This window comes from Pagrus major, chromosome 16, assembly GCF_040436345.1.
Source record: "Pagrus major chromosome 16, Pma_NU_1.0".
Taxonomy (NCBI): domain Eukaryota; kingdom Metazoa; phylum Chordata; class Actinopteri; order Spariformes; family Sparidae; genus Pagrus; species Pagrus major.
Window position 1 is genome coordinate 25544448 of NC_133230.1, and position 27541 is coordinate 25571988.

The 27541-nt window shown below is 44.3% G+C and overlaps 1 protein-coding gene across 1 annotated transcript in view; it reads right to left on the reverse strand.

The window, feature by feature from the left end:
* LOC141010111 (rho guanine nucleotide exchange factor TIAM2-like) overlaps nucleotides 1–27541 on the reverse strand; it is a 73814-nt gene that overhangs the window by 24020 nt on the left and 22253 nt on the right. Inside the window, exons 2-14 of the mRNA XM_073482935.1 lie at nucleotides 26849–26949; nucleotides 24498–25670; nucleotides 19837–20290; nucleotides 19129–19301; nucleotides 17997–18221; nucleotides 13409–13594; nucleotides 12983–13126; nucleotides 9127–9183; nucleotides 4516–4692; nucleotides 3863–3967; nucleotides 3691–3769; nucleotides 3513–3602; nucleotides 3199–3417 (exon numbers count right to left, since the gene is read on the reverse strand). Of these exons, the coding sequence (XP_073339036.1) occupies nucleotides 3199–3417; nucleotides 3513–3602; nucleotides 3691–3769; nucleotides 3863–3967; nucleotides 4516–4692; nucleotides 9127–9183; nucleotides 12983–13126; nucleotides 13409–13594; nucleotides 17997–18221; nucleotides 19129–19301; nucleotides 19837–20290; nucleotides 24498–25664 (3076 nt within the window). The 5' untranslated portion in view covers nucleotides 25665–25670; nucleotides 26849–26949. The remainder of the gene's footprint in view (nucleotides 1–3198; nucleotides 3418–3512; nucleotides 3603–3690; nucleotides 3770–3862; nucleotides 3968–4515; nucleotides 4693–9126; nucleotides 9184–12982; nucleotides 13127–13408; nucleotides 13595–17996; nucleotides 18222–19128; nucleotides 19302–19836; nucleotides 20291–24497; nucleotides 25671–26848; nucleotides 26950–27541) is intronic.

The window sequence follows — 27541 nt, forward strand, 5'->3', positions numbered from 1 at the left end:
GTGGTTTTTCGCTGAAGCACATCCTTCCACTGACCACAAAACACACACAATGCAGGCCAGTTATAGTCTAAAACAAATCATGGGCGCCTGCCAGTCGCATAGAACTTAAATATGTCTCCAGTCTAAAAATGGAAATGGCATTCAGTCGTCCCAAAAAAGACAAATCCTAATTAAAGACTGTTATCTCTTTCCTTGTTTGACTTCAAAAAACAACCCAAAAATGGTCTTGTAGATAAAGTTCAGTGCTGGATTTCCTGAAAATCCCACCTAATAAAATGTACATTTGCATATAAAACATTGCTATTCAAGGTCAAACTTTCTAGCAGTCGGCACATGAAAAGACTTTATTCCTGATTGTAGCCCGGGAGGCGGGCCAACATGGCAACAAGACACAAAAGAAAACTTATGGACATCCTGTGGAGCTGAACTTCTCCTTCTTAACCCGACAATCATTGTCAACTGAATGTCAGACTGCTGAAGCAGAGATACAAAAGATATCTAGTCATCTGAATCTGGTTCTCTTGTCTCAAACGTTTGCGTCAGGCTGAATGAATCAACATGACAGACGTCTTTCCTCCAGGAACGCCATCATGAAAGGCAGACAAGTGTTAATTCCCCACTGTTGGCGTTTACCTCCCTGCCTCCCCGTCAGCCTGCCTGGGATCATACGCCCTCTAGAGACGGAGACGGAAACTGCAGGCGCTTTGATCACACCACTTACTGTAATGAGGACTTCAAGTCATTAATCCCTTTGTGTCCAATTATGGATGTAGTGGAGGAAACACTAATGAATTACTATCATTATGATGATTCTCGAAATGAAATTTGCTGTTTGTTTGGACCGTTGTTTGGAGAAGAGTCAATACAAAGGCACGCAATATGTTCTGCAGATTTTGAAGGAGAATGTCAGTATTAAGATTTTGGTCAACTCTGACATATTTCATTAAAACAAACTAAGTTGTTAAAAAGAAATCCAGTGAGGTGCAGTGCCTATCATGAACTTGCAGCATCCTGTCTGCAAGTCATAATCTTTTACTCAACTGACAGCGCTCTGCTCACTGTGACTTCCTCATAAACATCAAAGACAACAAGACAATCTTGCACAATCGTAGTTCAAAATTGAGGTTATAATCAAATTTGAGACCATATCAAATTCTTACAAATAACGACCGTACCAAATCTTAAACTTGTTAATGCCAGACATAATTTTCTTCTCCGAGTTGAATTCCCCTTACCTTTCAGCGTAAGGCTCGAACAAATGGACAAATGTATCTTTACCAGCTGGGTATCAGCTGCGTCTGTCCAAGTGACGTGCACGACCTTACTGCTCAGTTGTGACACCTCGCATCTGAAGTGAGATTAAACCGAGCTGACAGGATACTATACATCCACAGTGATAATGAGCCCTGTGTGGTCAAAAGCCCCCTCAGGCCTCTCCTATCCTCCAGGATGCAGAGAGCTGTGAAACTTCATCTGGAGCTTTTTCCTGCTGCTTTTCTTCTTCTGACAGCAAAACAGAGAACAAGTCTCTTCTCTCTTTTGAGGAAGTAGAGATCTGAAAGAGAGCCTAACTGTAACGGAAGTGCGGTTGCAGTTTTGTGGTTTAGGTGATAAAACTAATATTTTCTCAGCAAATACTGCTGATGTGAGCAGCAGGAGGAACTTTTAAGTTGAGAGAGATACCACTTCCTTCAGAGACCTCCGTGACGACCTCTGCCAATTTGTCTTTTGTCCACCTGTTTTTTCAGATACGGGTGGGGCAGGTGATGATCAGCACTAACTGGGAAAACCGGGGCCTGATGCTCCCAATTTACAAAGGTCTGGCTGTTATTATTGCTGCATCAGTCGGTTAGGGTTAGGGTCAGCCAAAAGTTCACAAAAAATTTGGCTGACCATAACAAAATAATGTCTTTCTGGCAAGTGTACGCACAAGTGAACCCTCAGCAGTGCAGCCTCCTTGAATATATAAATGAAACAGAAAAATTGACACTGAAAGTTCACATTTTTGTGTGTGTACTAAAAGTTCACACTTTTAGTACACACTGGAGTTGACCTTGTAAAGTATGTACTGTAGCATGTAGTATGCATCCGATTAAGACATACTACTCCGTCATAACACTGCGCTGTGACCCTCTTGCTCATACACCCATCGCAGTCCATAGTGCGAGCTATCAATTGTCTGTGCTCTCTCAGTGGCTCAGTCAATGTGACGGATGTTCTGCTTCGCAGAGGATTTCGATGTCGAGATTAGACAGAAAAGCATGCTGGTTTGTATACTGAAAAATGCAAGTCGATGCCATAGAACATCCTGAGACAAAATAGTTTGGTAGTATGGGTATTGGCACGCAGCCCAACAGTCTCCCCTGCACTCTCCACTCAAGCACAACCTACACTACCACTGTGTACCACCAAAATACCACTGACCTTCACTCTCCATGTGTTTTAGTACTTTTGTTTTATATTTATTAATTAATTTCAGTCTGCTTTATAAAGTAGTTTTATTTAACTTTTTTTTAACTTCTTTTTATTTATTTTCATCAAGTTAAATGTATTTATCTAACTTTTTGAAACAGTGTATCCAACTTTTTTAATGGCCTTACAAGCCAGACTGTGACAACAAATGTTAACCCTAACCTAACACTAAGGACATCCAATAGGAAACCCTTGAAGATGGTGTTTCCCACTTTGTCATGGCGTTACAACCAATGGCCTTAACCCTGACCCTATGGATATCCAATAAAAAGACCTTCCTAGATGTAATAAATTACAAAACTGATCATACAGCTGATCACATAGCAATGTAAAACAACACAACAGAAATGCGGGTAAACTGGGCTTTACAGCAACTTGGAGCAGTGGCAGATCCAGGCTTTTCACAGGTAGACTGACACAGCTTGCTTACAGAGAAAACTGTTAAACTGGTGCCTTCATATGTACACAGATCTGAGAAAGTGCTACCCTGATGGGTGTGCCAAGCATTTCACAGCAGCTAAAATTTCCCTCTCTCTTTGTGTGTCTCTATCACCATCTGTCACACACAAGGGACGCTAACAAACTGAAACTAGAGGCTATGACTATCAACTTCTCTTTCAATTTTACTGTTCTGTTTTTCTAACGGATTGTTTTTCTTACTAATGGTAATAATATATAACAACTAAGAAATAGATCCACACATGTTTTTAGCTGTTTTTTAAGCACCTGAGGAGGACTTGGCTCGGTGGTGCTTGCTGCGAACCTCCAGGTTGTGTTTGAGAGGAGGGGCTGGGTAGTTGTATGCAGCGGATGGCGGCCGGGGTCCGTCCCGCCTCAGGCTCAAGTGCAGGGTTTGTTCAGCAAACAGCGTCTGGATAAGCGCCAGGTCCAGGCCCAACACGGACTGGCCGTTCAGCACCAGGATCTCGTCGCCAGGACGCAGACCTGGGAACACAGACGAATGTATTGTGAGAAAAAGAGTGTGTGATACTGTTATTAGTGGTTCCAGGGTTGTTTGTCATTCTAAAGTGAGTGGGTACCTTCATTGAATGCCAGTCCATCAGGAAGCACTTCACTGACAAAAATCCTGCTGTTTCTCTGGCTGTCTATGTGCCCTGTTACTGCAAAACCTGGTGGAAGGAAGAGAAACAAAGATGGTGACAAATGCAAACGTGAGTAAGACCGACAGAGAGCCATACACATGTATGGCCGACTCACCATAGTCTCCACTGCTGCTCTGTCGACTCATGTGTAGCGTAAACGCATTAACCGGGACCACCTCCAGCTGATCATTGACCTACAGGATGATATCAAACAAATCAATACACATTAAATAAACACGGATAATGAAGAGCACTGTGTATCTATGTGTGATTTCTGCCCTCCTCACCACATCACGGAGGAACTCTCCGAGAGCCACGTGTCGTATCTCCACGTCCTGCCCCGCTCGCCTGTGCAGGCGGAGGAAGTGGAGGCCCGGGTCCAGCTGTTTCACCTGCGTACACAAGAGTCCCTTAATGTTCAGCACGCCTATGCACAAAATCATCCGACATATTTCATGGACCAGCGCTTAGTCCGACAGCTGCTGTGCGGCCGAGGCGTGAATTATTCACCGACTTTACACTTAGTGATGAGAAATTTAAGGTAAACAGAGAAAGCTTCGCCCAAGGGACTAGGGGTTTGTGTGTCTGTGTGTGTGTCCATCTATGCAATCATTCTAAGGGGACACTGGATGAATAGGTGTGCTATTTCAAGCCCTTGGGAGCATAACACAACATGATTTGCTGCTACAGATGCTTCAACAAAGATCATCAAAAAGATCACACCTGACATAGCTGAGAATTTCTAGAACATTAACTTTGTACTCGCACGTGATCGACCCCAACATTACTGGCAAGCACGCATTCTCACCACCAAGTCTGAATGGCAGGAAAGTGTAAAATTCTACAAGTCAACTAAATCCAAAAGACATCACTGATTGTCAGGATAATGCCACAACAGTTGTGGTGTCATCATTTCCCCGCAACTGGCCGCTAACCCAACCTTGCAGGCTGCAGAGAGAAGGTCGGCGGCTGTCTGGTCTCTCCTGACGGGGACTTGGACTGTCAGGCCGTCTGGCATGTAGACACACGTCAGCACGTCTGTGGCACTGCTGATGCTGTCCCACACACCACCCTCGGGGGGCGACATGGAGTAGATGTTGGTCAGCACATCCAGCCTCTGTGGGAGAGAGGGCAAGAAGGGAGGGTGAAGAAAGATAAAAGGAGGAGGGTGAGCAGCGTTAGAAGGAGGAGAGAGAGAAGAGAAAAGGGGAAGAAGGGGGTAAACAGACACAGAGAGAGAGAGAGAGAGAGAGAGAGCGGTAGACTTTGAGTAACGGCACACAAATCAATACACTTCCATTAGTTTAAATGCTTGGCAGTGGATCAAGCAGCGGATCAAAGATGTCATACAATTAGCCTCTCAGAAATTCATTTGACAACATAGACGGCAGTTGCTCCACATAATAGTCATCGTAATGACCGTGTACACAAGACGATTGGCAAGGGTCGACTGACAGGTCCAGACGTCTGGATGAGATCCGCGTGGCTCTCAAGGACTTATTTGGTTTGAAAAGCCACAAGAGTCAATTTGAGGAGAGTGATGTATCGGGACAATTTATTTAAACATCAGTCAAACTTTCAGATCAGCCATTCGAAGGTTATCGTCTGTTGGTGGCATTAAGAGTGAGGTTTGAGCTGGGTATTAATGCACAGGGGGGTTAGCCCAGCGCTCGGCCTCACAGGCAGTCATTTAGGGGTTTTGGTTGCGACTGTGTGTCTCTGGAGGGAAAAGCGCAACTGCTGCATTGAGGGGCTGTGGGATACACCACAGTGCAGCCTACGACCGCAATTATCAAGGCCCTCGGTCTTGAGGAAAGGCTCAATCACACCAAATGTACTTAAACTCATAGGCTGAAGAAGAGAGTGATTCAGCACTTCTGACAAAGACGATATGACTTCTCGGTTAAACTGAGACACGGGACAGAGGGGGATAATTGCATGAGTGAATAGGTCTAGATATATACAGCGATGTTTGAAATGAATTACAAGATCATCAAAAGTGAGAGTGGTGTGTGTGTGTGTGTGTGTGTGTCTGAGGCTTTCCGTCTGATGTGCATGTGTGTGAGCTTTTTTGGCTGCTGCCTGCTGTTGATGCATCACCTCAAGAGGAAAAAGACCTTTTTCCCTGCCAGACAAAAAGCCTAAAGGGACAAGCAAAGACCTCTGATTCAGAGCATCACTTAGCTCCACATACACACACAAATGCACTCAGTGTAGCTCAGAAAAACACACAAAACGCACAGACAAACATTTGCCTCATTTTCCTTCTAAATGTTCCCTGACTTAAGAAATTAGTGCCAAAATAAAGGCAACCAATGTTCTTACTAAAATGTTTTCCCCAACCTGTAAGGATGGAGGAACACAAGGTGCCACTTCAACGCCCACCCATTCCTCTACCTCTTTGGGGATGTGAGGTCATGCTTGCAAACAGAGGACGAAAAAACAAGCTGTCATGGCAACTGGTTGCATAACCGTCCTGTTTGTGTGACCGGAAAACTAAGATTTGGTTGCCTACGCCGACCTGACCAGCAGCTGACTAACACTATACACTCATTCATGTTCGGGGAGGGTTGCAACGTGCCGACGGTTGCCTGGTCAACGTTCCGTGAACGACTGCCAAGAGTCCAGTGCAGGCACGCGCCGGACTTCAACAAGGGCTCTGTGTGGTGAGATGTGCGGACTATTTACGTTTGCATTCAGCCAAATAATTCAAGCCAATACTTCAGACTTTCCTTGTCAAGTGTGGAAATTATTTCCAAGCAAGCTGTCCTCCACCCTGGAGCGTCTAAAGATGGAAGTAATGGACGGTTTAGTACACCCTTTCTGTTCCACTTAGCAACTGGGCGACACAAATATGACCATGAATAAGGAACAGAGATGTAGTTGAAGACAATTTCATCTATTAAAAGGGTATTACTCTTCATTTCCTCAGAGCTCCACCCAAGGTTCCTCTTTCCACGGCTGTGACACATCTTTCCACACACACTCACACAAGGTGGCAATCATGACCACCCTTACAGGCTCACACTGGTGGCTGTTCCTCAGAAATAACCTCAAAGTTAAAGCGGAGGTGCGTATCTGTGAGGAGAGGTGGTGACACAGAAAGAGGAATCAATATGTCAGGGACAGGGAGTGCTGGGATCATAATCACCAGACGGTAAAATCGTATTAAAAAAAAAGGTAGAAACACTTGTCTGAGGTGTTATTTCATTTCCAGAGAAGAGGAACATAAAAGGAGAGGGAGCAAATCTTGATTCTCTTAACCCTTAATCATTTTACATAACCCTGCTATGGAATTTAGTCAACAGCAGCAGACTTTTGTGTGTATTTTATATCTGCGAAGTCAGAAAAATCACTGTTTGAGTAACAAAGTCAGTAGTCATGTCACCTTTTCGAGCATATTCACTCACTCAACCTGAGTAGGTGGATGAGATGAAGCGAGAGCAAAACTATGCCAGTCAATGTGAACTATTTTTAACCTCTATGAATGCCATGACAGCCTCCACTTTATTGACAAGTTCATCCCATATAGATGTTCGCGTCTCTCTGCTATACGCAACAGTCACAACCTACAGCTACACAGTGTCAGCACATCCTCAGCTTAGTGGATAAAGATGGTTGGTTAAAATCGTGTCTGAAGAACACTATGCAAAAGTGCACAGAAGTCATAAAACTCCAGCGAAGCTTAGGCACACACATGAAAACACTTCAGGTCGGAAGATTAGTGGAAGATGATGCTTATTAGAGTAATTCAAGGGATTTGAGGACAACAGGCGAGAAGCCATAAGACAGAGATGAAGAACTGTACGTGCTGACATAAATCAATACAGCTGTGCTTTCCTCCCTATCTCCCTCCTTCTCTGCTTCCCACCCTGAAGAGTCTTAATCCCCACTAAATCAAACTGTTTTCCACGTCCAAATCTAGGAAAGATCCAAACACTCGACCGCATTTTAAGTGACATTAAAGCGTCGACCCAGTGAAGGGCCATTATTGTTTCCTCTTACCACTTCCTGTTCTGAGTCCATTTCAAAGTCCTTAATGGGGCCAGTTTTAACACTCGCCACATTCACCACAGACTCATATTATGAATCATTGCATCCTGTGGAACAGCGATGTTCCCAACACCCGTCCTGCTCTGTCTAAAAGTGTCCATTATGCTCTGTCAATGCCCAAGTTCATCTGTCCATAGGAGGGCTTTTGATGATTTGAAGATTTCATTTGAAGGGACAAACAGCTAAAGATATTTAGAGATTCATATTTTCCTGCTTCCTTTGGAGGACAGAACACAGGCTTAGCTACAGAACAGCTCCATTTGAAGTTATTAGGTATTTAGTTATTTGCTCGAAAAAACCCGTCAGAGCCTTGTCAACAGGTGGACTTCAGAAATCTCAACAATTACTGATCAAGTATTACAGAAACATTAGTATGAGTGATATAAATTCCAAGAATAAGACTTGTAATCAAGCAGAATTACACATTAAAGGGAAGTCTCATTAACCACGAGCACCCTGCTGCTGAAAGGTGTAATTAATATGTAAGAATTGGCCACCTTATTAGAATTTATACTAAAACAAATAGGGGGCAGCATTTTCCGAGTAACAGCTAACTGCTGCTAACTGCACTTGCCATTAGCTAGTTAGCTCATTAAGCCTTGCAGCTAGTGGCCCAAACTGGGAGCTTGGAGCACCAGGGAAGTGAATGTGTTTAGACCGCTAGCAGAGGGGCTTTAGACCGGGACAGCCTGGGATTAGCTGGATAGCATGCTAACTTCAGTATATATCTCTGCAACAGAATATATCGACACCATGATGTCAAAACTGTTATATCTTCCCATTCTGTTGATAATTTTAGTACATTTTTGAATGGTTTAAACTAAAATCTTACATATTGCACCTAGAGAATTAATGATAAGTCTGACCGAGAGGAGAAAGACGTGGGAGCTTGAGGACAGCGAGGTCTGGAGCTGAAGTAACCTGCGAGTGCTGCGGTGCCAACGTCTGGCTGCTCAGATGGCCAAAATTCACACTCAATCATTCAACGCTTTTAACACAAACCCATACACTCACACTTCAATCAGCGCTTCTGGTCAACTCAACACTCTCCATTAACTCAATTATTCAGTACTGGAGCCCTGTCCACACCAGAGATTAACACAGTTCTGCCATATTAAAATCTTCTTAGATCTTCTTGGAGATGCTGTCTATTTATCTGTCAGACACCTGCAAATCAACATGAAAGGAATCTCTGCTTTGATGCTGGACCAGTAATATACACAGGCAGACACACACATTCGCACACCTTCTGATTCCCTCACACACACACCCTATGTGTAAAAATATCTATACACAGCCCCCCATCAAAGCCATGAAAGACAGCGGAGGTCAAAGTAACAGCAGACTTGCTCCTGCCACAGCTATTTCACGCTGAAACTGATCATTTAGCCCATAAAACGGTACAGCAGGATGAATGTGACAGATGGCAGTGGAATTTTTAAAAGATATATCAAAAGATCCACAAACTGTTAAAAAGTTACTGAACGCTGTGACTCACCTCGGTGCTCCTGGGAGGCAGGGCGTAAGTTTGACCTCCAGCGTCGCTCTCAAAGATCTGAAATCAAGGGACAGGCAGTTAGAAGCACAGACGTAGGGGAACCGCGCTGATTGACTCATGAGCGATTAAGTACCCAGCCACTTCGGCAACACAATATTAGACACATGCGGTGCTATTATGTAGTTAATTAAAAACTACGTGTGGTGATGGCATGGCTTTGATACTGCTTCCAAACGGGGTCTGCAGCCTTTGAAGGTGCACTTGTGGAAGTGAACTCTGAGTGGAGGGGGTGTGTATGGACGCTCAGTGGTTTCTGTGTAGCAGAGAGATGAAAGGGGGACACAGTTCGGTTACAGATGAGATGGAGGACATGCGCCCCCCCCCTCCCCTCCATCTCCACATCCTATGTGTCGAAATCTCTCTGGTCTTGATCCGTTCTATAGCTCCTCTTGATTGTAAAGCTTGTTGTGTCAGGTTAAGCTCGCTGTTAGAGGTGACTCTGCAGCCTCAGAGGGCTTTAACAACTCTATAATACAGCAGTGACACACAGTCATCCTTTATGTGAAGGTGTAACACCAGTCCTTGCTCAAACAGGCTGCAGTTATCAGGTTTTGTTGGGATAGTTTGTCACTGGACAGGGGAGACATGATAGGTGGCAAGGCTAGTGACAGAAATGGGCCACTTTGTTCTCAAAATGGGTATGAGAAAAGCTCAATGGTGCTTGTACTCTACTGTGAGTGTGGTGTGATGGTATGCACATTGCACATAAGAGCTGCAGTACGAAGAGACTTGCTTTTTTTCCAGGATCAGGATTACTTTTCTTCAAAAACACTCCCAAGAAGTTTCCTTTACAATCTGAGGAACTCTTTGTCTCCTGTTATGGTAGTAAGAACCCGCGTCTGACCTCCGAGCAGCAGAGTACAGTAACTCTTCCTCCCCAACGTGAGTACATTTATAAAGTGGCTGTAAACAGTGCCGCTTCGCCGTAAACTGACTAATTTTAGAAAGCTTTACCAACTCTCCCACAAATCCTCAGACCTTTCTGGCCTACTTCCCACAGCCGCCTGCCGGCCAGCAGCTCCTTACTGTATACATAGCTCCCCTAAGACGGATGAGAGATGAGAAAACGAGAGGGAAGGAGATGTTGGGGGATGGGGACACGACTTTGGGGCAAGGTTGTTGAGCGCGGCGTCGCGGTGGTGAATTAGATTTGGGCTTAGTCAACACAGATGAGTCAGTATGGAAACTGTGGGGAGAAGGACCGCCGGCTGACGCTCTGATGTTTATGCTCTGAGAAACGGGGGGTTTGAGAGAGCGAAGATGCGGCTGGAAGGAAAAAAGGAAAGACAAATGGCAGAAGAAATCGGGGGAGAGAGTGAGATGAAACTCTAGGTTTAAGAGATTAAATAAGCAGGGAAAAAAGTTGGAGCTCAAGGAACGTGGATACATGGAGAGCAAAAGGGAGGAAAGCACCAAAGGAGGATCTCTCAAAAGTATTTGAGAAAGCACAATCTGAGAACCTGAGAGGGTAACAACAGATTAAGTGCATGGAGGAAAGTTTGGCTCCTCAGACGGCCTCGCGGTCCAAATCCTTCTCCAACAAACACGTGTCCCGCCAGCACCACATAAAAGAACAGCCAAGGAGCTGATGATGTCACTTAACATGGCCACGACTGAGAACAACCGAAACTAACACTACAATGATCTTTCACTCAAAACAAAACAGCAGATGTCCAGGAAAGCCCAGCACTCTGAAAATCCCTAGAAGCAAATTACCAGCCATTTTCTGTTCCTTATTAGCCTCTATGTAAAGCAAGAAATATGAGAAAGTCACTAAAACAAGCTTGTAAGAGAAGGGGGACCTGGGGAAAAAATAAAGGGAGGCTGTTTAATATTTAGCGTCTTTACACCAACCATCTGCTGGTGTCTGCGGGGCTGAGGAAAGAGTGGAGAATGCCATCTACCACATATGGCTTTCAATAATTCATGTGTGTGCTGCAGCGCCACCTCGACCTTCTGCACCACAAAATGTAACTGGGCCTCATTAGGCCGGCTGGCTGGAGTTCCCCCAGAAAAATAACAACACACGCGCGCACACATACCTAGCTGCTGACAGACGTGCACAAATGCACAAACATAAATATCACAGAGCAGGTGGTGGGATGGGTGAGACACATAAGAAACAGGACAGGGAACATTTTGTAAGCAGTCAGGAGTCAGAGCTCACCTACTGAAGAACATGATTGGCTCTTAGCTGTGCTCGCTCCAAAACAATGTGACTCCATATTGACTTCACAGCAGGAAGAAAAATGACGGTAGATTGTGGTTAATCACAACCTCGCTACTCTCCCTACTAATGAACAGGGGTCTATAAAAGACTTGAGCAAATGAGTGTTTCCTGTGGCAATTCTGAAAATAGACCACCAAGAGTAGAGTATACTCTAGGGACGTACCTTCAGGGTACACTGTGGTGGATTTCTGTATCAATAAATAACCAGCTTGCATGTCTTTAATTACTAAACTGAGAGCATTTAGAAGCCTCCCTCTGCACCTGGGTGAGGAATTCTCCGCTGTGTTTTTGTTAATGGGAGGTGTGCACTGAAACTTAGCAGGATGCAGGGCTTGTGTGCTTCTAATTAATAAAATCAGGGGGAAAATGTGCTGAAAGAGCTGTATGACTACCAATCTCTTACTTTATTTCATGTCGACACAGACATTGTACATGCAAGTAAGCAATAAGGCAACATGTTCTCAGGTTGTTTCATTAACAGATACGCACAGTGTGCACTGAGAGTGTCAAGACACAGCTTTTCTCAGCAGTACGTCTCATGAGACTGAATGTTCTCATGCATGTGCAGTATACCTCCGTGCACACATGCTTATGAATTCAGCATGCTCATGTTATGCGTGTGGGTAGTTTCCCCTGCTGAATACATGAAGTGGATGATCCTGCATTAAGAATCTGTTAATCCAGACCACCTGAGGAGTTTCATTACTCTGGGATTCAAGAGAGATTATCCGCTGTCACTTCAAGGTCTAAGTATTTTCCACGCTGACAACAACATAAAGTAAAGACCACTTTGCTACATCCTTTAAACCGATAACACAAAAAAGCTCAATACCTTTAAGTTTTACACAAAAAAAATATACACTGAACAGTCACGACTTTAAAACTACTGATCATCTAATTCAAATGTTCTGCTGGGAAACCTTGGGTCCTGGCATTCATGAGATATACATGGTCTCCAATGGAGTTTTGGGTGGGTGGAACAAGTACACCACCTGAAGACAAGCAATACCACTCCCTAAAGACAGTGACCCTGCCCAGCAGGACAATGAGCCCCACCACACATCAAAAACGTCTCAGGAATGGCCTGAGGAATGTGACAAACACCTCAAGGCGTCGACCTTGTCTCCAAATTCCCCAGATCCCAATCTGATCGAGCACTTTTGGGACATCCTGGAACAAGTCAGATTCATTGATGCCCCAACATGGATCAGACTTGGCTCTGACCCGTAGAGGCATGGATACAGGACCTGTGGGGGTGTCCTTTATTGTCTGGCTCCAGGGCGTTGGCGACAGATTCTTTGGATCCTTTGGTTTGCGGGGTGGGGCTTCTATAGATCAGACTTATTCAGGGACAACCCAGAGATGCTCGATTGGATTGGGATCTTTGAAATTTGGAGGCCAGGGCAACGCCTTGGGCTCTTTGTTAGGGTCCTCATTTCTGAGCAGTTTTTGCATTGTGGTAGGGCGCATTGTCCTACCGGGGGAGCCACAATATATCAAACAAATATTGCTACTGGTAACATTTCCGCATAACAACCAGATCCGTCTGTGTGTCTTTAGTAGTACCTGTGATGCAGAGGGCCTCTTGTCCCGGCCTCTCTTAGTAAGGTTGTCAAGGCCTTTGAGTGAGGAGAAAAGGCCTCTTTTGCGCTGTCTGTGTGTCAGGGACAGTGAGCGCCTCCTGAGCGTGGCCTCATCTCTGGAACAGATCTAAAACAGATACACACCATCAGGACTGCATCATTGTGCTCGAAAACATTTTTTATTAAATCAGACGTCTTACTTAGGTTTACTTTCCTCATCAAAGAGAACGCTTGCAGGATGCTTTTTAGTTTCAAATGATTCAAAGTTTTTCAAGGTTACTGTGAGACAACAAGTAAATTAAAACTGAACTATCACATACAAAAACAAATGTTAAAAAAGCATCTAAACACGACACACTGCATGTATTCATTAGTCATTTATCTGTCCCTTGTCCTGGGGCTTCCTCACCAGTGCATGGAAGGAGGAGACAGAGAAGATCCCCAGGCGTCCCAGGGTTGTTTTGGTAGGGCGGCTCGCTATTGCCAGCAGGCTCTTTGGGTTGGGCAGCTCTCCACCCTGTAGACTGGCCAGGTAGCAGCGCATCCTGAACAGATCCATGTTAAACCTCTCCAGGTTCTGCTCCCACTGCTGGATCTGAAGGAGGAGGAGGTTTGTTAATATTCAGTGGGTTTTGGTAGAGGTTCTCTATGTGAATTTTGTGACCGTTTTTGGGTGGTGGCTGAGAAAGGAGAGTTGAGAGGAGGTAAAGGAGGGGAGGCAGAAAATGGAGAGTCAAAGAGGGAGATCTAGGGTCAGTGGAGTGCTTTCCATCAAGCTGCAATTGCTTGCAGATGTTGGTGGATGATGAGGGCACAAATTGGTGGGGGTTTGATAGTGAGGAGGGACTGCATATCTAGCAGAGGAGTGGGCGTGAGTGCAGTAAATCCTAATGCCTATTTTTTATGTAAGTCTAGAGAGAGTGGTGATGTTGCACAGACCACCCGTTAAACCTCTACCCGGTACACACACACAGCTTACAGTTGCATTCCCTCTATCCTTGTTTGCACTATGTAAGCTATGAAAGTGCTTATTTTGTTGGCTGGAGACCAGTTTTAATGAGAACACTCAAGTTAAACAACCCTGCTGTAACAACTGACTTTAATAGCTCTCGTCTGCACTGTGAGTTCATTTACAATAACGCACCCTATGGCGTCGTCCAATTAGCTCGCATTCACATTACTGGAATTCTTTAGAATTAGGAACAAACTGCGGAGGGACAGGAGGGTGGTGTTTTAGGAACCTCTGACTTTTCAAAACATCTTAAACAAAGAAGCTGCACAGGAATCACCATGGGACCATGCTGGGCTATGTCATCAGCTCAGCCTATGAAACGTCTATATATGTGCAGGTGGCCTGAGTAAAGAAACCTTGAGTCAATGATTTTCAGCCATTATTCCCATTCCAGACTTGGACCATGAGGACAAATGCGAGGAATCCACATGCTTTTGTAAAGAAATGACCTTGCATTTGGCATGTGAGTTATTTAATTAACTGGAAAAATGATCAAACACAAGAGTGAGGCATTAGTCCTTCTCAAAGCAAGAACAGAAAAGGAGCCATGTATCAAACTTGGTCGAATTATAGAAAAAAAAAAATAACAGCGGCTTATTGGGAAATAGAATGTAATTATACAATTATTAAGTTGCAATTTACATGAAATTTCAAAGACGTTACTTGCTAATTATTACTAGAAAACTGTGGACCTGGAAACAATGCATTTGTAATGCCTATCTGTTAACTTAATTTTCCTGTTAAAACCCTTTAGCCTCTTTTAGACAACAGCTAACGTAAGCATTCAACTACTTCGGGGTAATTTTAGAAATTTCAAACACTTTACATGCTAATTACCACTTTCTTACCATGAAATTTGCAGAACTGTAAAATGAAATGTTACCCAAATTTTAGCCCTGAAAAATCTGTACGGTTACATTCTGAAATATATTAAAACTGCCAACTAGGGGCGCTGTTTAGCTCGGTAGAGCAGGTGTCCCATGTACAGAGGCTTTGTCCTCGCTGTAGCGGCCCCAGGTTCGAGTCCCGGCCTGGGGCTCTTTGCTGCGTGTCACTCCCCCTCTCTCTCATCCTGTTTCCTGTCGTATCTTGAGCTGTTCTATCAATAACGCCATATAAAGGCCAAAAACATACTTAAAAAAAAAACGCTGACTAAAAAGTCACAGAAGTTCTTGTGATGCTGCATGCTAACATTTAAAGCCATACTATGCAATTTTTGAGAGAATAAGTGGAATAGGCCTCCTCTTACAAATGAAACGTTTAATTCCAAAGCAATAAAATACATCATTGTTCTACTCATTTTTTGGTTTTGCAGCCTTCTTGGTCTGGTATGACTAGTAGCTTTTAGTGGCTAACATTAACTAAAATCAGCAAACTTTAGAGAGATATTGCTCTGCTAATTTGATGACTGTTCTCTACTTAGCACTTAGTGGTATGCTTGAATTGTCACTTTTGGTCACAGTTGCCATAGGTTAGCAAAACTGGCAGACTTGTTTTAGTACATACTATAATTACTAGCTAATTGGCTGCCATTTCTATGGACTATAGATTATAAGTAACTGCCCTTAGCTAAAAAGTGATACATGGTCATATAAAATATGACAAAACAAATTGTTACAACTTAGAGGTGCGTTTTCTTCTTTGGATAATGCTTGTCACATTTTATCTTTACCATGTGAGCATGGAGCACAGAAGCTTATGATTTTTACAGGGACAAATTACTGACTTTTGTGTCTTCTTTTGTATAAAGACCTTCCTGTTTAATTCTTGCTGTTACTCTGCTGAACCTGAACTCAAGGACCTTGTACATGAATCCTCTGATAAGTAAGTAAGTAAGTAATCAAAGCACATTTTTCGCCCTGCTATTCTTGGGTCATTATACATAACACGGTGTTCTGGAGGAACCGCAAATTAATTCCACTGAGTAGTTTGAAGATGACTTTAGATGGAGAGGGAGGTATTACTGACTAAATCAGATAAGCTCCTTCCTCAAAAGCAAAGACAAATTTAGGGTTGCTGCTGTGGAAAAACTCGTGTCTATGTATAACTGTCACACAAGCTCCTACCATGCTCCTGAATCACACGCCATCTGGATCTGTTTGTCAACAGTCAAATATCTAACACAGTGTGTTCATTCAGGGATGTTCTAAAATAGTCCTGTGCATAAAATTTGATTTGATGATTCATGCCGGGTGCAGCACTGATGAACAGAATGTTTTAATAAAGCCCTGTATGTGCAGTCTGTTGCTTCATGCGCCGAGCCGGCTTGAATCAGCGCAGTGAGACAATCGACCAACATCAGTAAAAAGCAAGGCATGTTTGGGCCCATCTGGCCTGCGTGCACAACTTATTTACATCCATTTCAGAGCCATTAAGCTTGGCAGAAATGAGCCTTTCTTTGAAGAGATTCTCATCTTTTCTTATTTGCCCTCTTTAACATCTGCCCCTGGCTCTCTGTAAAAGCCCTAATGCATAATAAGTCCTTCAGTGCAACTCGATCGCTATGTGTGTACGTGAGCTCCTGTGTGAGAAAGGGGGCAAAGGCAGTCTTCAAAAGAGGTCTCCTGGCACTGATTTCAGTAGACATGGGTGGGGGTGGTGTACATCAAAGTGGTGCCCTGTTGGTGCTAGACAACCCCACCGAAACCTTAAATCTATCATCAGCCTCAGGGCGCCTGTATCAGAGTCGTGTCCCATACCCCTCTGACCCTATCATTGACTCCAACCCCGGCTGTCTCTTTGTCTACTCTGAGGTGGCACGCTGGCTAATTGGAAACAGATCCAAGCACACAGTCAGTCAGTCTCGCAGCCAGGCAGTGACATCTCCATTGGTCATTACTGCGGTGAGCTGTCCAGCTTCTATCTTGCTGGTTCTTCATAATAACAGACTCATATTTCCACTCAGGGAATGAACTAAAAACCAAATAACAGCCCTTCAAAAACAGACAGCTACAGCATTAAAAGGTGCAATATGTAAGAACTGGCCACGTGTCAAAAATACATACTCCAAACAAATAGGAGGCAGCATATCACCAGAGTAACGCATACTGCTGCTAACATAGCTGCCATTAGCCATTTAGCTCAGTTAACCGGACAGCTAGTGGTCATTGGCTATTAGATAATTTTAGCCTCAACGCCTTTATTTCTTCACATTCTTGTTGATATTTGTTTAAACAAATATTTTACATTTTTACAACCTGCACCTTTAAGCGTCTATTTTGCTTCTAAAGTGCATAAGAAGTCAGCGCACATGGGCATTAGCAGCTGACAGCATGTGATCCCTTGTGGCTACACAGATGCAGGAAGTATAAATTTACTTTAAGAGCCACTTCAAGTCCCTGGCCACCTGAGTTGCAGGTAAAACATTTTTTTTCCCACATTCCAGCACCAATTTCTTGTAAAAGTATGTGGGTTCTTACGCAGCCATAGGTTATGGGCTTTTTATACCAGTAATCAGTAATCTGCTCTATGTGGGCTACAGCACAGCGCCGGGTGCTTCGGATTCTCCCCCAGGCTGTGAGGAGGAGGAGGAAGAGGATAATGCATGTTGAGAGCCCATTACTAGGAAACATCTGGAATCCCAATCTGACGCTTGGGGAGCGAGCTGCTCCCCTGAGCCCCTCGCAATGCGTTTGGGGACTGATGCATTTAGGCCACTTCACCCACCCACAGACAAAAATAAAGCACACGCTTGTCACCACAGTCACAAAAACAGGAAAATTAAGTAGGGCACATCATGTGGATGCTGCACACACCACGTGGAACGGAACACAGAGGAGTCTAAGGATCATAATTTAGCATGAAAAGAGCATACGTTACACCCCCTGATCTATCAATGCTGTAAAGTAATCCACCAGATTTTCTGTGAAATTTTTCCCCGGGGGATGAAATGTATAATGCAGTGGAAAATGCGATAGAGGCATCCGATATTTTCAGTGACACCGCTATTAATCCCAGCTAATATCAGTATCAGTATCATCATCACCTGGTTCTCAATAGCCTTGCGGTTTTTCGGATCGCTGACCACCGTCAGCTGCAGCTCGGCCATCTTCTTCATCTTCCCGTCCATGTCGATCTTCTGCAGCAGGCCTCGGATCTGGCTCCGCAGCAGCCGCACAGTGTCCTCCTTCCCCTGGCGCTTGGCCAGCAGGGAGGCACTGGCAGAATGGATGGCTGTCACCCAGTTCTCCAGGTCGGTCTGGTTGCTGGCCTTGAGGAGCAAAGAGAGATAGAAAGTTCGATTTGATGAAGTAGCCAGGCCAATATTCCCCGTAACAAGCTGGATTCAGAGATGTGACAGCTGATAAATCTGCTCGGATTGCTATTCACTGCTATTGTGTTATTCTTTAATATATCACAATAAGATCATTGCTTGGCAAGCTGGATCAATAAAAGAAAAGTTGATTAACGTTGCCTCTATGAGAAAGCACTGAACATCAAACATACATTTTACTTGTTAACAATCTGTTTCATGACTATCACTCCGTCTCTATAAGGTGATTCACTCGGAAGCGGCAGACTGGTTGAGAAACACCCTTTAGATTGAAAATGACTCATGCTCAACAGGCCATGTTAGTGGAAAACAAAAAATGAAACCCACGCTGCCTTCCTGTTCCAGAGCTGATTCTCTCTCTCCGCTTGCCTCTGGGGCAATGTCAGCTTCACACTATTTTATTAGATGTAGGTCTGGACACCGCGACACACTGCAGTCTGAGTAGCTTGTAATCTCAAGTGGAGGAGGCTGCACGGAGAGAACTGAGGCTGGGCCTGACTTTAGTGGTGATATGTAGGTCAGTATGCACAATGGGCAAATAGGATGTTCTGTCAGACCCCTTGGCTGGAAAGTTGGGGCACAATTTTGGGCCAAAATTGGACATTTCATATGCTACACTTGAGGGAAGGGAAGCTAGAAAAGTGTATGTCTGGAATAATTCACAAGGTCACACAGGCATTTTGTGACTTTCTGCTTGAATGTAAATTCCGACAATTTGACAGTAGAGCAGGAAAAGTTTTGTGGGGAAAAAACACTTTTTGCTGAGATGCAACACAACACATCTGTTGTCCGTGAAAAAAAGAACAACTTGTTTTTCTATAAAGGAGTAACTGATGTTCTTCACCTGGAAGAGGTAAACGTCTCCATACGAGTTGCTGAGGCAGAAAACGTTCTCCTTTTTGGGGTGCTCGGGAACTGCCTGGACGATGCTGTCCTCGGCCAGGAGAGCATAGCGAGGTGACAGCTCCTGCTCTGGAGAGCCTTTGCCGTAAGTCTCATAGAACAGCAATGTACATCCTGGAAAAGAGAGTAGAAGGACAGACACAGAGACAGACAGGTGGACACAATCATGGATGAGTAAATGATGCAGAAAACAAGCAAGTATACAGTACATCAGCAGGTCAGGTTTCTCCAGCCTGTAAGAGCGTGGGGGTTTTTACAGCTGTCACATAATGTTTTAGAGACAAAATACCCTTGTAAAAACGTCTGAAAAAAGAAGTTCCGCAGGACTGGGGTACAACTTGCACTTCAGTAAATACTTAAAAGCAGAGTCATAAAAGCAGTTTGTGTACATAAAACACACATTTGTCCATTTGGCAAGAATGAAAAGTAAAATCGAGGGAAGCACAATGACTCAATGTCAAGTGTGATACCATGGTCAAGGACAAGACTGCTGAGAACAAAGAGAAAGAAGCCCACCCACTCCTCAAAACTGAATTATACAATGACAATTTGGATAATCAACTTAACTTTGAATTATTCCAAAACCACAGGTCAGCACATTTTTTGACTCGATTCCAAGGTGCATAATTGTTCCTACATTCAAGCTCACCTTTCAGGGTCACCCAGTACTGCTTCCACTTGCGACGGGTCACCAGCTCCAGCTTCCTGTCCTTGTGCAGGGTGACAAGGGGTTTGAAAGAAAGCCAGCCAGCCCGCCGGACCACCCCCTGCTCCTTTTCAAACAGCTGATCCAGCTGCTCCATGGAGCCCTCGGCCGACTCGCTGCTGCTCTCCCCCTCTTCAGTGCCAGTGGACGGCTCTCTTCTTTCACCACCTCCCCCTCCTCCCTGTCCAGTGCCCGTCTCGAGCTCTCTCATGAAGTTCTCATAAATATTCTGGCGGACGGCATCACTGGTTGTTTGGTGAATGGCTCCTGATGACTGGGCCCTGGAAGCTCCTGGGAACCAGAGGAGGCTGGAGACCTGGGAAGGGGAGCTGGTGTCTGCAGTCAGGCCATCAACCCCACTGTCAAAAGCGTCGTTCAGGTCCTTGTACCTGGTCTCCTGATGAGGCACAAAAAGGGGAGAAAAGGTGAGAGGAGCATGAGATCATCATTGGTGGTGTTGGACTGGTTTAGAGGTTGCCAAATTAGCTAACAGAACTGCTGCTCTCACCTGCATCTAGGCAAGATCTCACATCTACACCTCTGCAACTACAGCAAAGATTACATTGGGACAAAAAATCAAACTGTACTCCTTTTAATTAGCCCGAGGCGGTGCAAAACTGGAGGAGAAACTTTTGAAAAATCTCGTCAAACCACTCGAACCTACTTCAAAGTCTGCATTACAGTCTCTAAATCTTTCACTCGGCTGAGAAAGTGGGACAAATTTCCTGTGATGGCACCTGGGAGGTTGGAACCCTCCAGGCTCAGACAATTTCACGTCATTTGAGGTCTGCTGTGGCTTCCCAATTCCCCAAATGAACACTTGATGGAATTGCACTCTTTCAAGCCTAATGACAGCATACCTACACTTGACTAGATTGCAGCATTGATTCTGCCCCTGGCAACAAGAGTGGAGTGCTCTCCACATGCAGACACACAGTACGTGCCGTCATGATGGAGCTCATCCTCCGTCTTTGTCTCACTCAGCGTCGTCCATGTTTTCTCCATCCTATTGTTGATATTAAGCAAACAATTCAAATTTGCCTAAATTTTCAGATATTGGAGTAGTGCTCAGATGATATACAAATTATATGCTTATATGGAAAATAACAAAGTAATGCCTTCTTGATTCCTAAAGGGGGATTTTCTCCAGAAGCTCAGAGCTCATGTTCTGCTACAGGGCAGTGATGAACCCTTTGAACCCACAGTGTTCAACTGAAGACAGCCTTTGTATAACCACTTCGTCCACCTGCCACCATGAAACACACAGCATTTGTATAAAACAGCCGTAGGAAAATGTGTACAGAGCAGCACAGGGTGGGTCTTTTTCAGCTTTCCCTAGTTTCCTTTAGGCCAGCACAGCCCAAGTGTGTCCACCTCTCTACCAGTTGTCTTCCAGCTGCTTTTCATTACGAGCAGGTTCTTGGCCTTTGGCATTAGGGTTGCAGTGTGACCTTTAAACCCACAACAGAGCCCTGGATTCCAGGTGGAGGGGAACCAGAGCTGGGGGTGCTCCTTATTTTGACTGACCCGCTGAAAGGAGGCAACGTGACCTTGGAGATATATGCCACAGAGGTTTGGCAGTCAACAAAATGGCGTCTGAAGGAGAGGAAATCCAGGCTACATCCACAGCAATACAGTTTACTTTTAAAATGCATAACTTCTGTTATGTTTAGGTCTAGTGTCCGTACTACTCTGGCATTTTAGGACCCTACAAAGAAGACTTTTAAAAGCGCTGGCCCCGTTTTATTTTGAAAAGTGCGGGGTTGCATTTTAATGTGGACGTGCAGAAACTGAAAAACACCCACGTTTGCTTCCTGATTGGGTCTGATAAGTCATAATTTGTCCTTCCCTGATTCATCACGCCACTAACATGTTGCCCCATCCCAGTAGAAAACATCATCCTTGACATCGGTCTCGACTACCAGCTGGTAATTCAACATGGAGAACACATTAGAGGCATTGCTAATCGTGTCGTGAACGCTAGCGGCATTTTTTTGAAAACGTAAAACTACATAACAAAAATGATTGACAGAATGTGAAAAAAATAACGATGTTATGATGATGTTATGACACAGTCCAAAGATCCTGTGCTAGTGGTGTAAACACCACAAATCTCCCATTGCTCCTAGCTCCCAGTGGAATACTAGCTGCACGGCTAACTAAGCTAACTACCTAATGGCAGTTACAGTTAGCAGCAGTAAGCGGTTACTCTGGTGATACGCTGCCACCTATCGGTTTGGATTTTGAATTTGACAGGTGGCCAATTCTTACATATTGCACCTTTAAAGTCTACATTTTATAATGCTACTACCTACATGCGCAGGAGGCGAGCTAGTATCGAACATTCTGCAAAAGTTCCCATGTCCAGTTGCGTTATCAGTTCCATAACCAGTTTGAAGGGCCTCTGTCATTTTAAATTGTCACTCAGGCACACAATCTCAAGCATCAATTACTTTTTATTTTAATTTGCCTGAACTGTCCCAATTAAACTGTCAAGCTTTGATGGAACTTTATTCTTCTTTGCTTTTATCTCTTAAAACAGAGCCCAGCTTGTTAAAATGCATCACCGCTACCTGGTGCTGGCAATGGATTGTATTTTCTTTGAGTAACCACACCGCAATTTAAAAGTTTCTTGAAGATTTCTGTGGCAAAATCAGCCTCCTATCAGCTTTATTTCTGGATAACAAAGACTAATGTAAATCTGTAGGTGCTTGTCCGTCCTCTAAAATAATAAAGCGTTAACACATGATAGATTAGCATGGTATAATGGCAAGCAGGAGACTTAGAGGCAGACATTACTAATGTAAAGTGAAAGCTGTAACACTTATAACGAATCCCGTCAGTCTGCTGCGTATTTGTCACTACAGGATCGAGTGATGGTGTCAAGGCAAAGCATCTCATATATTTCACTCAGCATTGTCTGCTGTTTTAGCACAGGGAGACGCTCACAAATTCTGACTCTAGCAAAGAAGAAAACGCCAACTGAATACAACGATTGTCCTATTTTGCTGCCCCAACTGAGTGAATACCAATCCCTATTAGCAGATTTACTCTCTAAGGACCGCGAGGGGAGCCCAGAAAATCTGCACCACACAACAGCTAGAGCAACCATAAGTCATTCATTAACATGAGAGGAGGGGTGGGGTTAAATCTTCAGCTAGGATTTAGTTTCACTCTAACAGAGCCTCTCAAAAGGCTTAGAGCTATTCTCTTGGCAGTGCCCAAACAGCGTTCTTAAAACTTTTACAAGGCAAAGCTAACCGAATTAATGCTGAAACAATTGCTTTCAAGCCTCAAAGACAGAGAGGGACACGAGTTCAGGCTCAGTTCCAACAAATGTTTTATGTCAAATTAAAGCTATTAAGAATGGAGTGTTTGCAGGACAAAAATCACATGGTTCTTAAAATCATGCGCAGGCAACATGCAAGAGAAGTTGTAGTTATTTCAGACCTTTCCTCTGACCCCTGCCTGTGTATGGTACAAGTATCATTTTACTACCACGAAAATGTATCAGCTATCTGCTCTTAGTCTATATGTTAGTAGTTCACCGTATCAGCTGGCTCAATTCCCAAATTTCTATGCACTTCCATCAGACATCAGATATAAAATAAAATACAATTCTTGGGCTAATGACCACGATAGCTTTAAAGATTTCATACCATTTGATCAGATCAACACCAGCTCAGCCTTATGTGCATCTGACTGCAAACAACAGAGCTAAAAAGATTAATATGCGACAAGTCCTGAACATTCAACAGCTAAATCACATTCAGTACGCGAGAATACAGAATACTTCAGATGTACCCACCAAAATACAGTCATTATGCCATCTGCACATCAGCCCCCAACTTCTCTTCCTCGCAGGATCATCCATGTCTTACATTGTAACAAGAAGTACCTCTCATCCTTGTTCCATCCTCACTAAAGCAACAAGACAAGACCCAGCGCTGGCCGCCTTACAAATTTCATTTCATGCTGCCCCACTGTGCCCTGTCCTCAGACAGCTGGTGTTGTGCTGCTAAGGACCAGAGGACGGTGGTTGGTTCTTGGCTATGCCAGGACCACCGCTGTGGCTCACGATCAAATAAAGCTTGCCAGACAGGAAAGTGTCTGTGTGTGGCTGTAACTAAGCTTCAGCTCTACGGCTAGAAGTGAATACAACTGCAGAAGACAGTTGAGGGGTGAAACATTTATCTACTGTGTGCTTAGACTATGAGGGCAGTTCCTGAGCCCATGTAGTAATATCCTTTATGCAACTGTGTTGCACAAAGTGGTGAACCTCGCCCTATACCTGCTTGTGAACGACTGAGCCTTTCGAGGATGCCTCTTTCATACCCAATCATAATACAATCACCTGTTACCAATGAACCTGTGGAATGTTCCAGACAGGTGGTTTTGGAGCATTTCACATTTTTTCTCAGTCTTTTGTTGTCCCTGTCTCAACTTCTTTGACACATATTGCTGTCATCAAATTCAGAGTATGCACATATTTACAAAAACTTTTTTGGGATCAGGGTTGTATGCAACCTACTGTTTTACACACAATGTAGATAAGATCCCTGTATGAACCCTGTTGAGTGAGTAATAAAAGAGTGCAAACTTACCTGAGACTTCCTCTTCTTGCGGCTGAGGCTGCCCGTCCAGTCACTGAGGCGTCTGATGCGGTTTTTGATGGAGTCTTTCTTATGGAAAACAAAATCAGGTCCCACGTGCTCCTGGTGCTGGTCCTGTTCAGGATACTGGTCCAGATCCTCGCTCATGGTGTGGGCTTTGGGCCTGCGACAGGGCAGGGTGTATGATGAGTACTGGCGGACCTCGGGGCATTCTTCCTCCAATGGAACATCCAGGACTGACGCAAAAGAGGCTCGGTGTGGCCTCTGGCCTGGTGGAGGCTCTTGTAACTGGGAGGACAGGTCCCTGGCTGTGGGAAAGGTAGCAGCCATGGTGGAGTTTTTGTAGAGGTCTGTAATGGACACAGGGGGAGACTGTTCAGTGAAGGAGTCCAGTTGGTGGATGGGGGAGTTGACTAGGGTCCTGCTGGCAGAGCAGGGCTGGTCCTGCTCACAGAGCTCTGTGCTAGGCCCCCAGGGAGAGTCATACCAGGAACCATCAGAGCTCAGTGAGCTTCCTTTGCTGGTCCTGGCCGTGGAGGAGGTAGAGGCTGGCGGTGGACCGCTGCAGTGGCCATCCTGCCTGCTACCACTTGAACCAGGCAGACTGGGAGTGGAGGCAGACTCCAGGTTGGGAGAGAACTTGAGGAGTTGCACGGGGCCAGAAGCCTCATCCAGGAGGAGGGGGTTGCCCGAGGTGTTGGTGAACTCCACCCTGAGACTGCCATCTTTCTTGATCACCACACGTGGACTGCTCTGTTCCTCTAAAGCCTCATGCTCATCACTGTGTCCATCCTGGGTGTGTCCATTAAGTTCAGCCCCATATGGATTATCTTCATAATCATGCGATATGTGTCGCCTTCGTATACCACATCCAGGTGATCGATGCCAACTTGGGCTGCCTCTTGCTCCCCTTGAGACATAGTCATAGTGCCTCGGCGAGTAAGGCTGCCGGCTTTTAGGAGGGGACAGACAGCCACGGCCAACACATCTTGCCTTGTACCCTGAGCCTACTGGGGCGCTCTTCCACCACGTGTGGGGAGACAGAGCTTCGTCTTTGGCCGATCGGAGCTTCAGTGAGCATGGCCTTTGTTTACCAGGGAAGACAAAGCTGGTGCCTTTGGGGCCCTGGATGCTGTACTGGCTCTCTGAATTTCCCATTGCTGCCTGGAAACAAAACACAACGTTACCAGCATTCTGCTGCTGGAAAAGTCACAGCACTCAGACATAAGGCAGTATAACAGAAATAACATGGTATGACATAATGCCAGCTCATCGGAGACATAAAATTAACTTATTACTCATAAACAATAACGACTCCACTCCCCATAAAGCCATAGCATACACGTATATAATCGTTGTGGCTGTTTCCAGAGTAAAACAGCAGCAGGGCTAATATCTTCCTCATGTTTTTCAAAGAGAATAGCAGTATCACTAATTCTCTCACATCTGGTCATTAACCTGTATGCTCTACCCCCTCTCACTTTACTACATTCTTCCATTCTCTCTATAGGAAAGTCAAGTCAGATGAACAGGCTTTAGGCTGTCATGGCTGTTACGTGTGACAGAGTTCAGGACAATGAAAAATCATTTCCAGACTGTCCACAACACTCTTACATTAGTGACGGAGGAGAGCCGTGACAAGATGGACATTTTATTACAGGGTTGATGTTATAGCACACACACACTGCTGGAACTGTAAGAGACAGTACTGTATCTGCTGCTGTCTGTGATGATCTTACATAATAGGTCAGACTAAATACCTTCAATCTTCAAGTCTTTGAATAAGCACAGCAAGTAGATTAGGAACTAAAACAATCTGTTCCACAACAAGTTTAAGTGATATAATGCACGGGTAAAGGTGCTGTAAAAACAAAAAAAATCAAAGTTTAAATAATGAGCACTTTAAAATGGAAAAATATGTGAAGTAATGTCCCCCCCTATTTTTAGGTTATAACTAAATAATATAATATCTTGGTATGCTGAAATCCCCTCAAAAGTCCTTCATAAATGCTAGAAATGGCAATAAAATGAAATATTACAGTATTTTTGACTACCTCAATATTGATATTGTGATAATATTGTGAGATTTTTGATAAATTATCTTAAAAAAATGTGGATAAAATGACTACGTGGGTCGAACAGTTTGGTAAATTCAGAAAATTACATCACTTTTATGTAATGCAGCCTTTAAAACCAGGAAAAGGCAACACTGATGCCATGTCACAATATCCAAAATCTCCGACAACATATAGTCTCATATCACACACATTTTGAATTCAGGGTTAAATATAATCAACATGGTATAATAACACAGATATTAAGGCCACAGTTCTTAGACTCACCTGTCTGAAAGTCTCTTCTCAGATTGGAGCTTCTATGTGCAAGATTCCCTCCGCTTCATTTCTCAAAAGTAAACCAGTGATTCCTTCGTTGTCTCGCTCATCTGAAACACACAGAGAGAAGCTGATTTAGTGCTTGGTCTCTTTCGACAGGACAGTATTTTACCACGTGTAATGAGCTCCATGTTTGATAACAGGTGTGCCTGTTATAGAGGAGACCTAATCCCAAGCTTTTCGGGAAGACGGTGCTTGATAGGCAGCACTACTTGTTTCTCACTGGGATTAACAAAGCCAGTGCAACAATGAAACAGTATCGGTGACTGTTTTACTTGTGGTAGTTTGAGATTTTCTGTATGTGGAAAAAATAAAGTATCGTTCTTACTGGCAAGTTTGCAAAAAATGAATCAGCCAACATGCCGGAGATGAAAACATTTCCGCTCAACAACTATGCAGCCATAAAGTATCAACCAAGTCCAACGAACTTCACTCCAACAAAGTCTCCAGTAGAATCACATCAACCAAGCTTTGTACAACACAAGACAGCTCAGTACAGTAGTGCCACCCTGGCGTTACAGTATGACTAGCTTAAAAAATTCGCTCCACCTCCAAAGTCCAACTCTCCTCAATCAAGCATCCAAACCAAACATTAGTAGCATTTTTCCACCTCCCCACAAGTAAATGACGTCGTCTTTGATC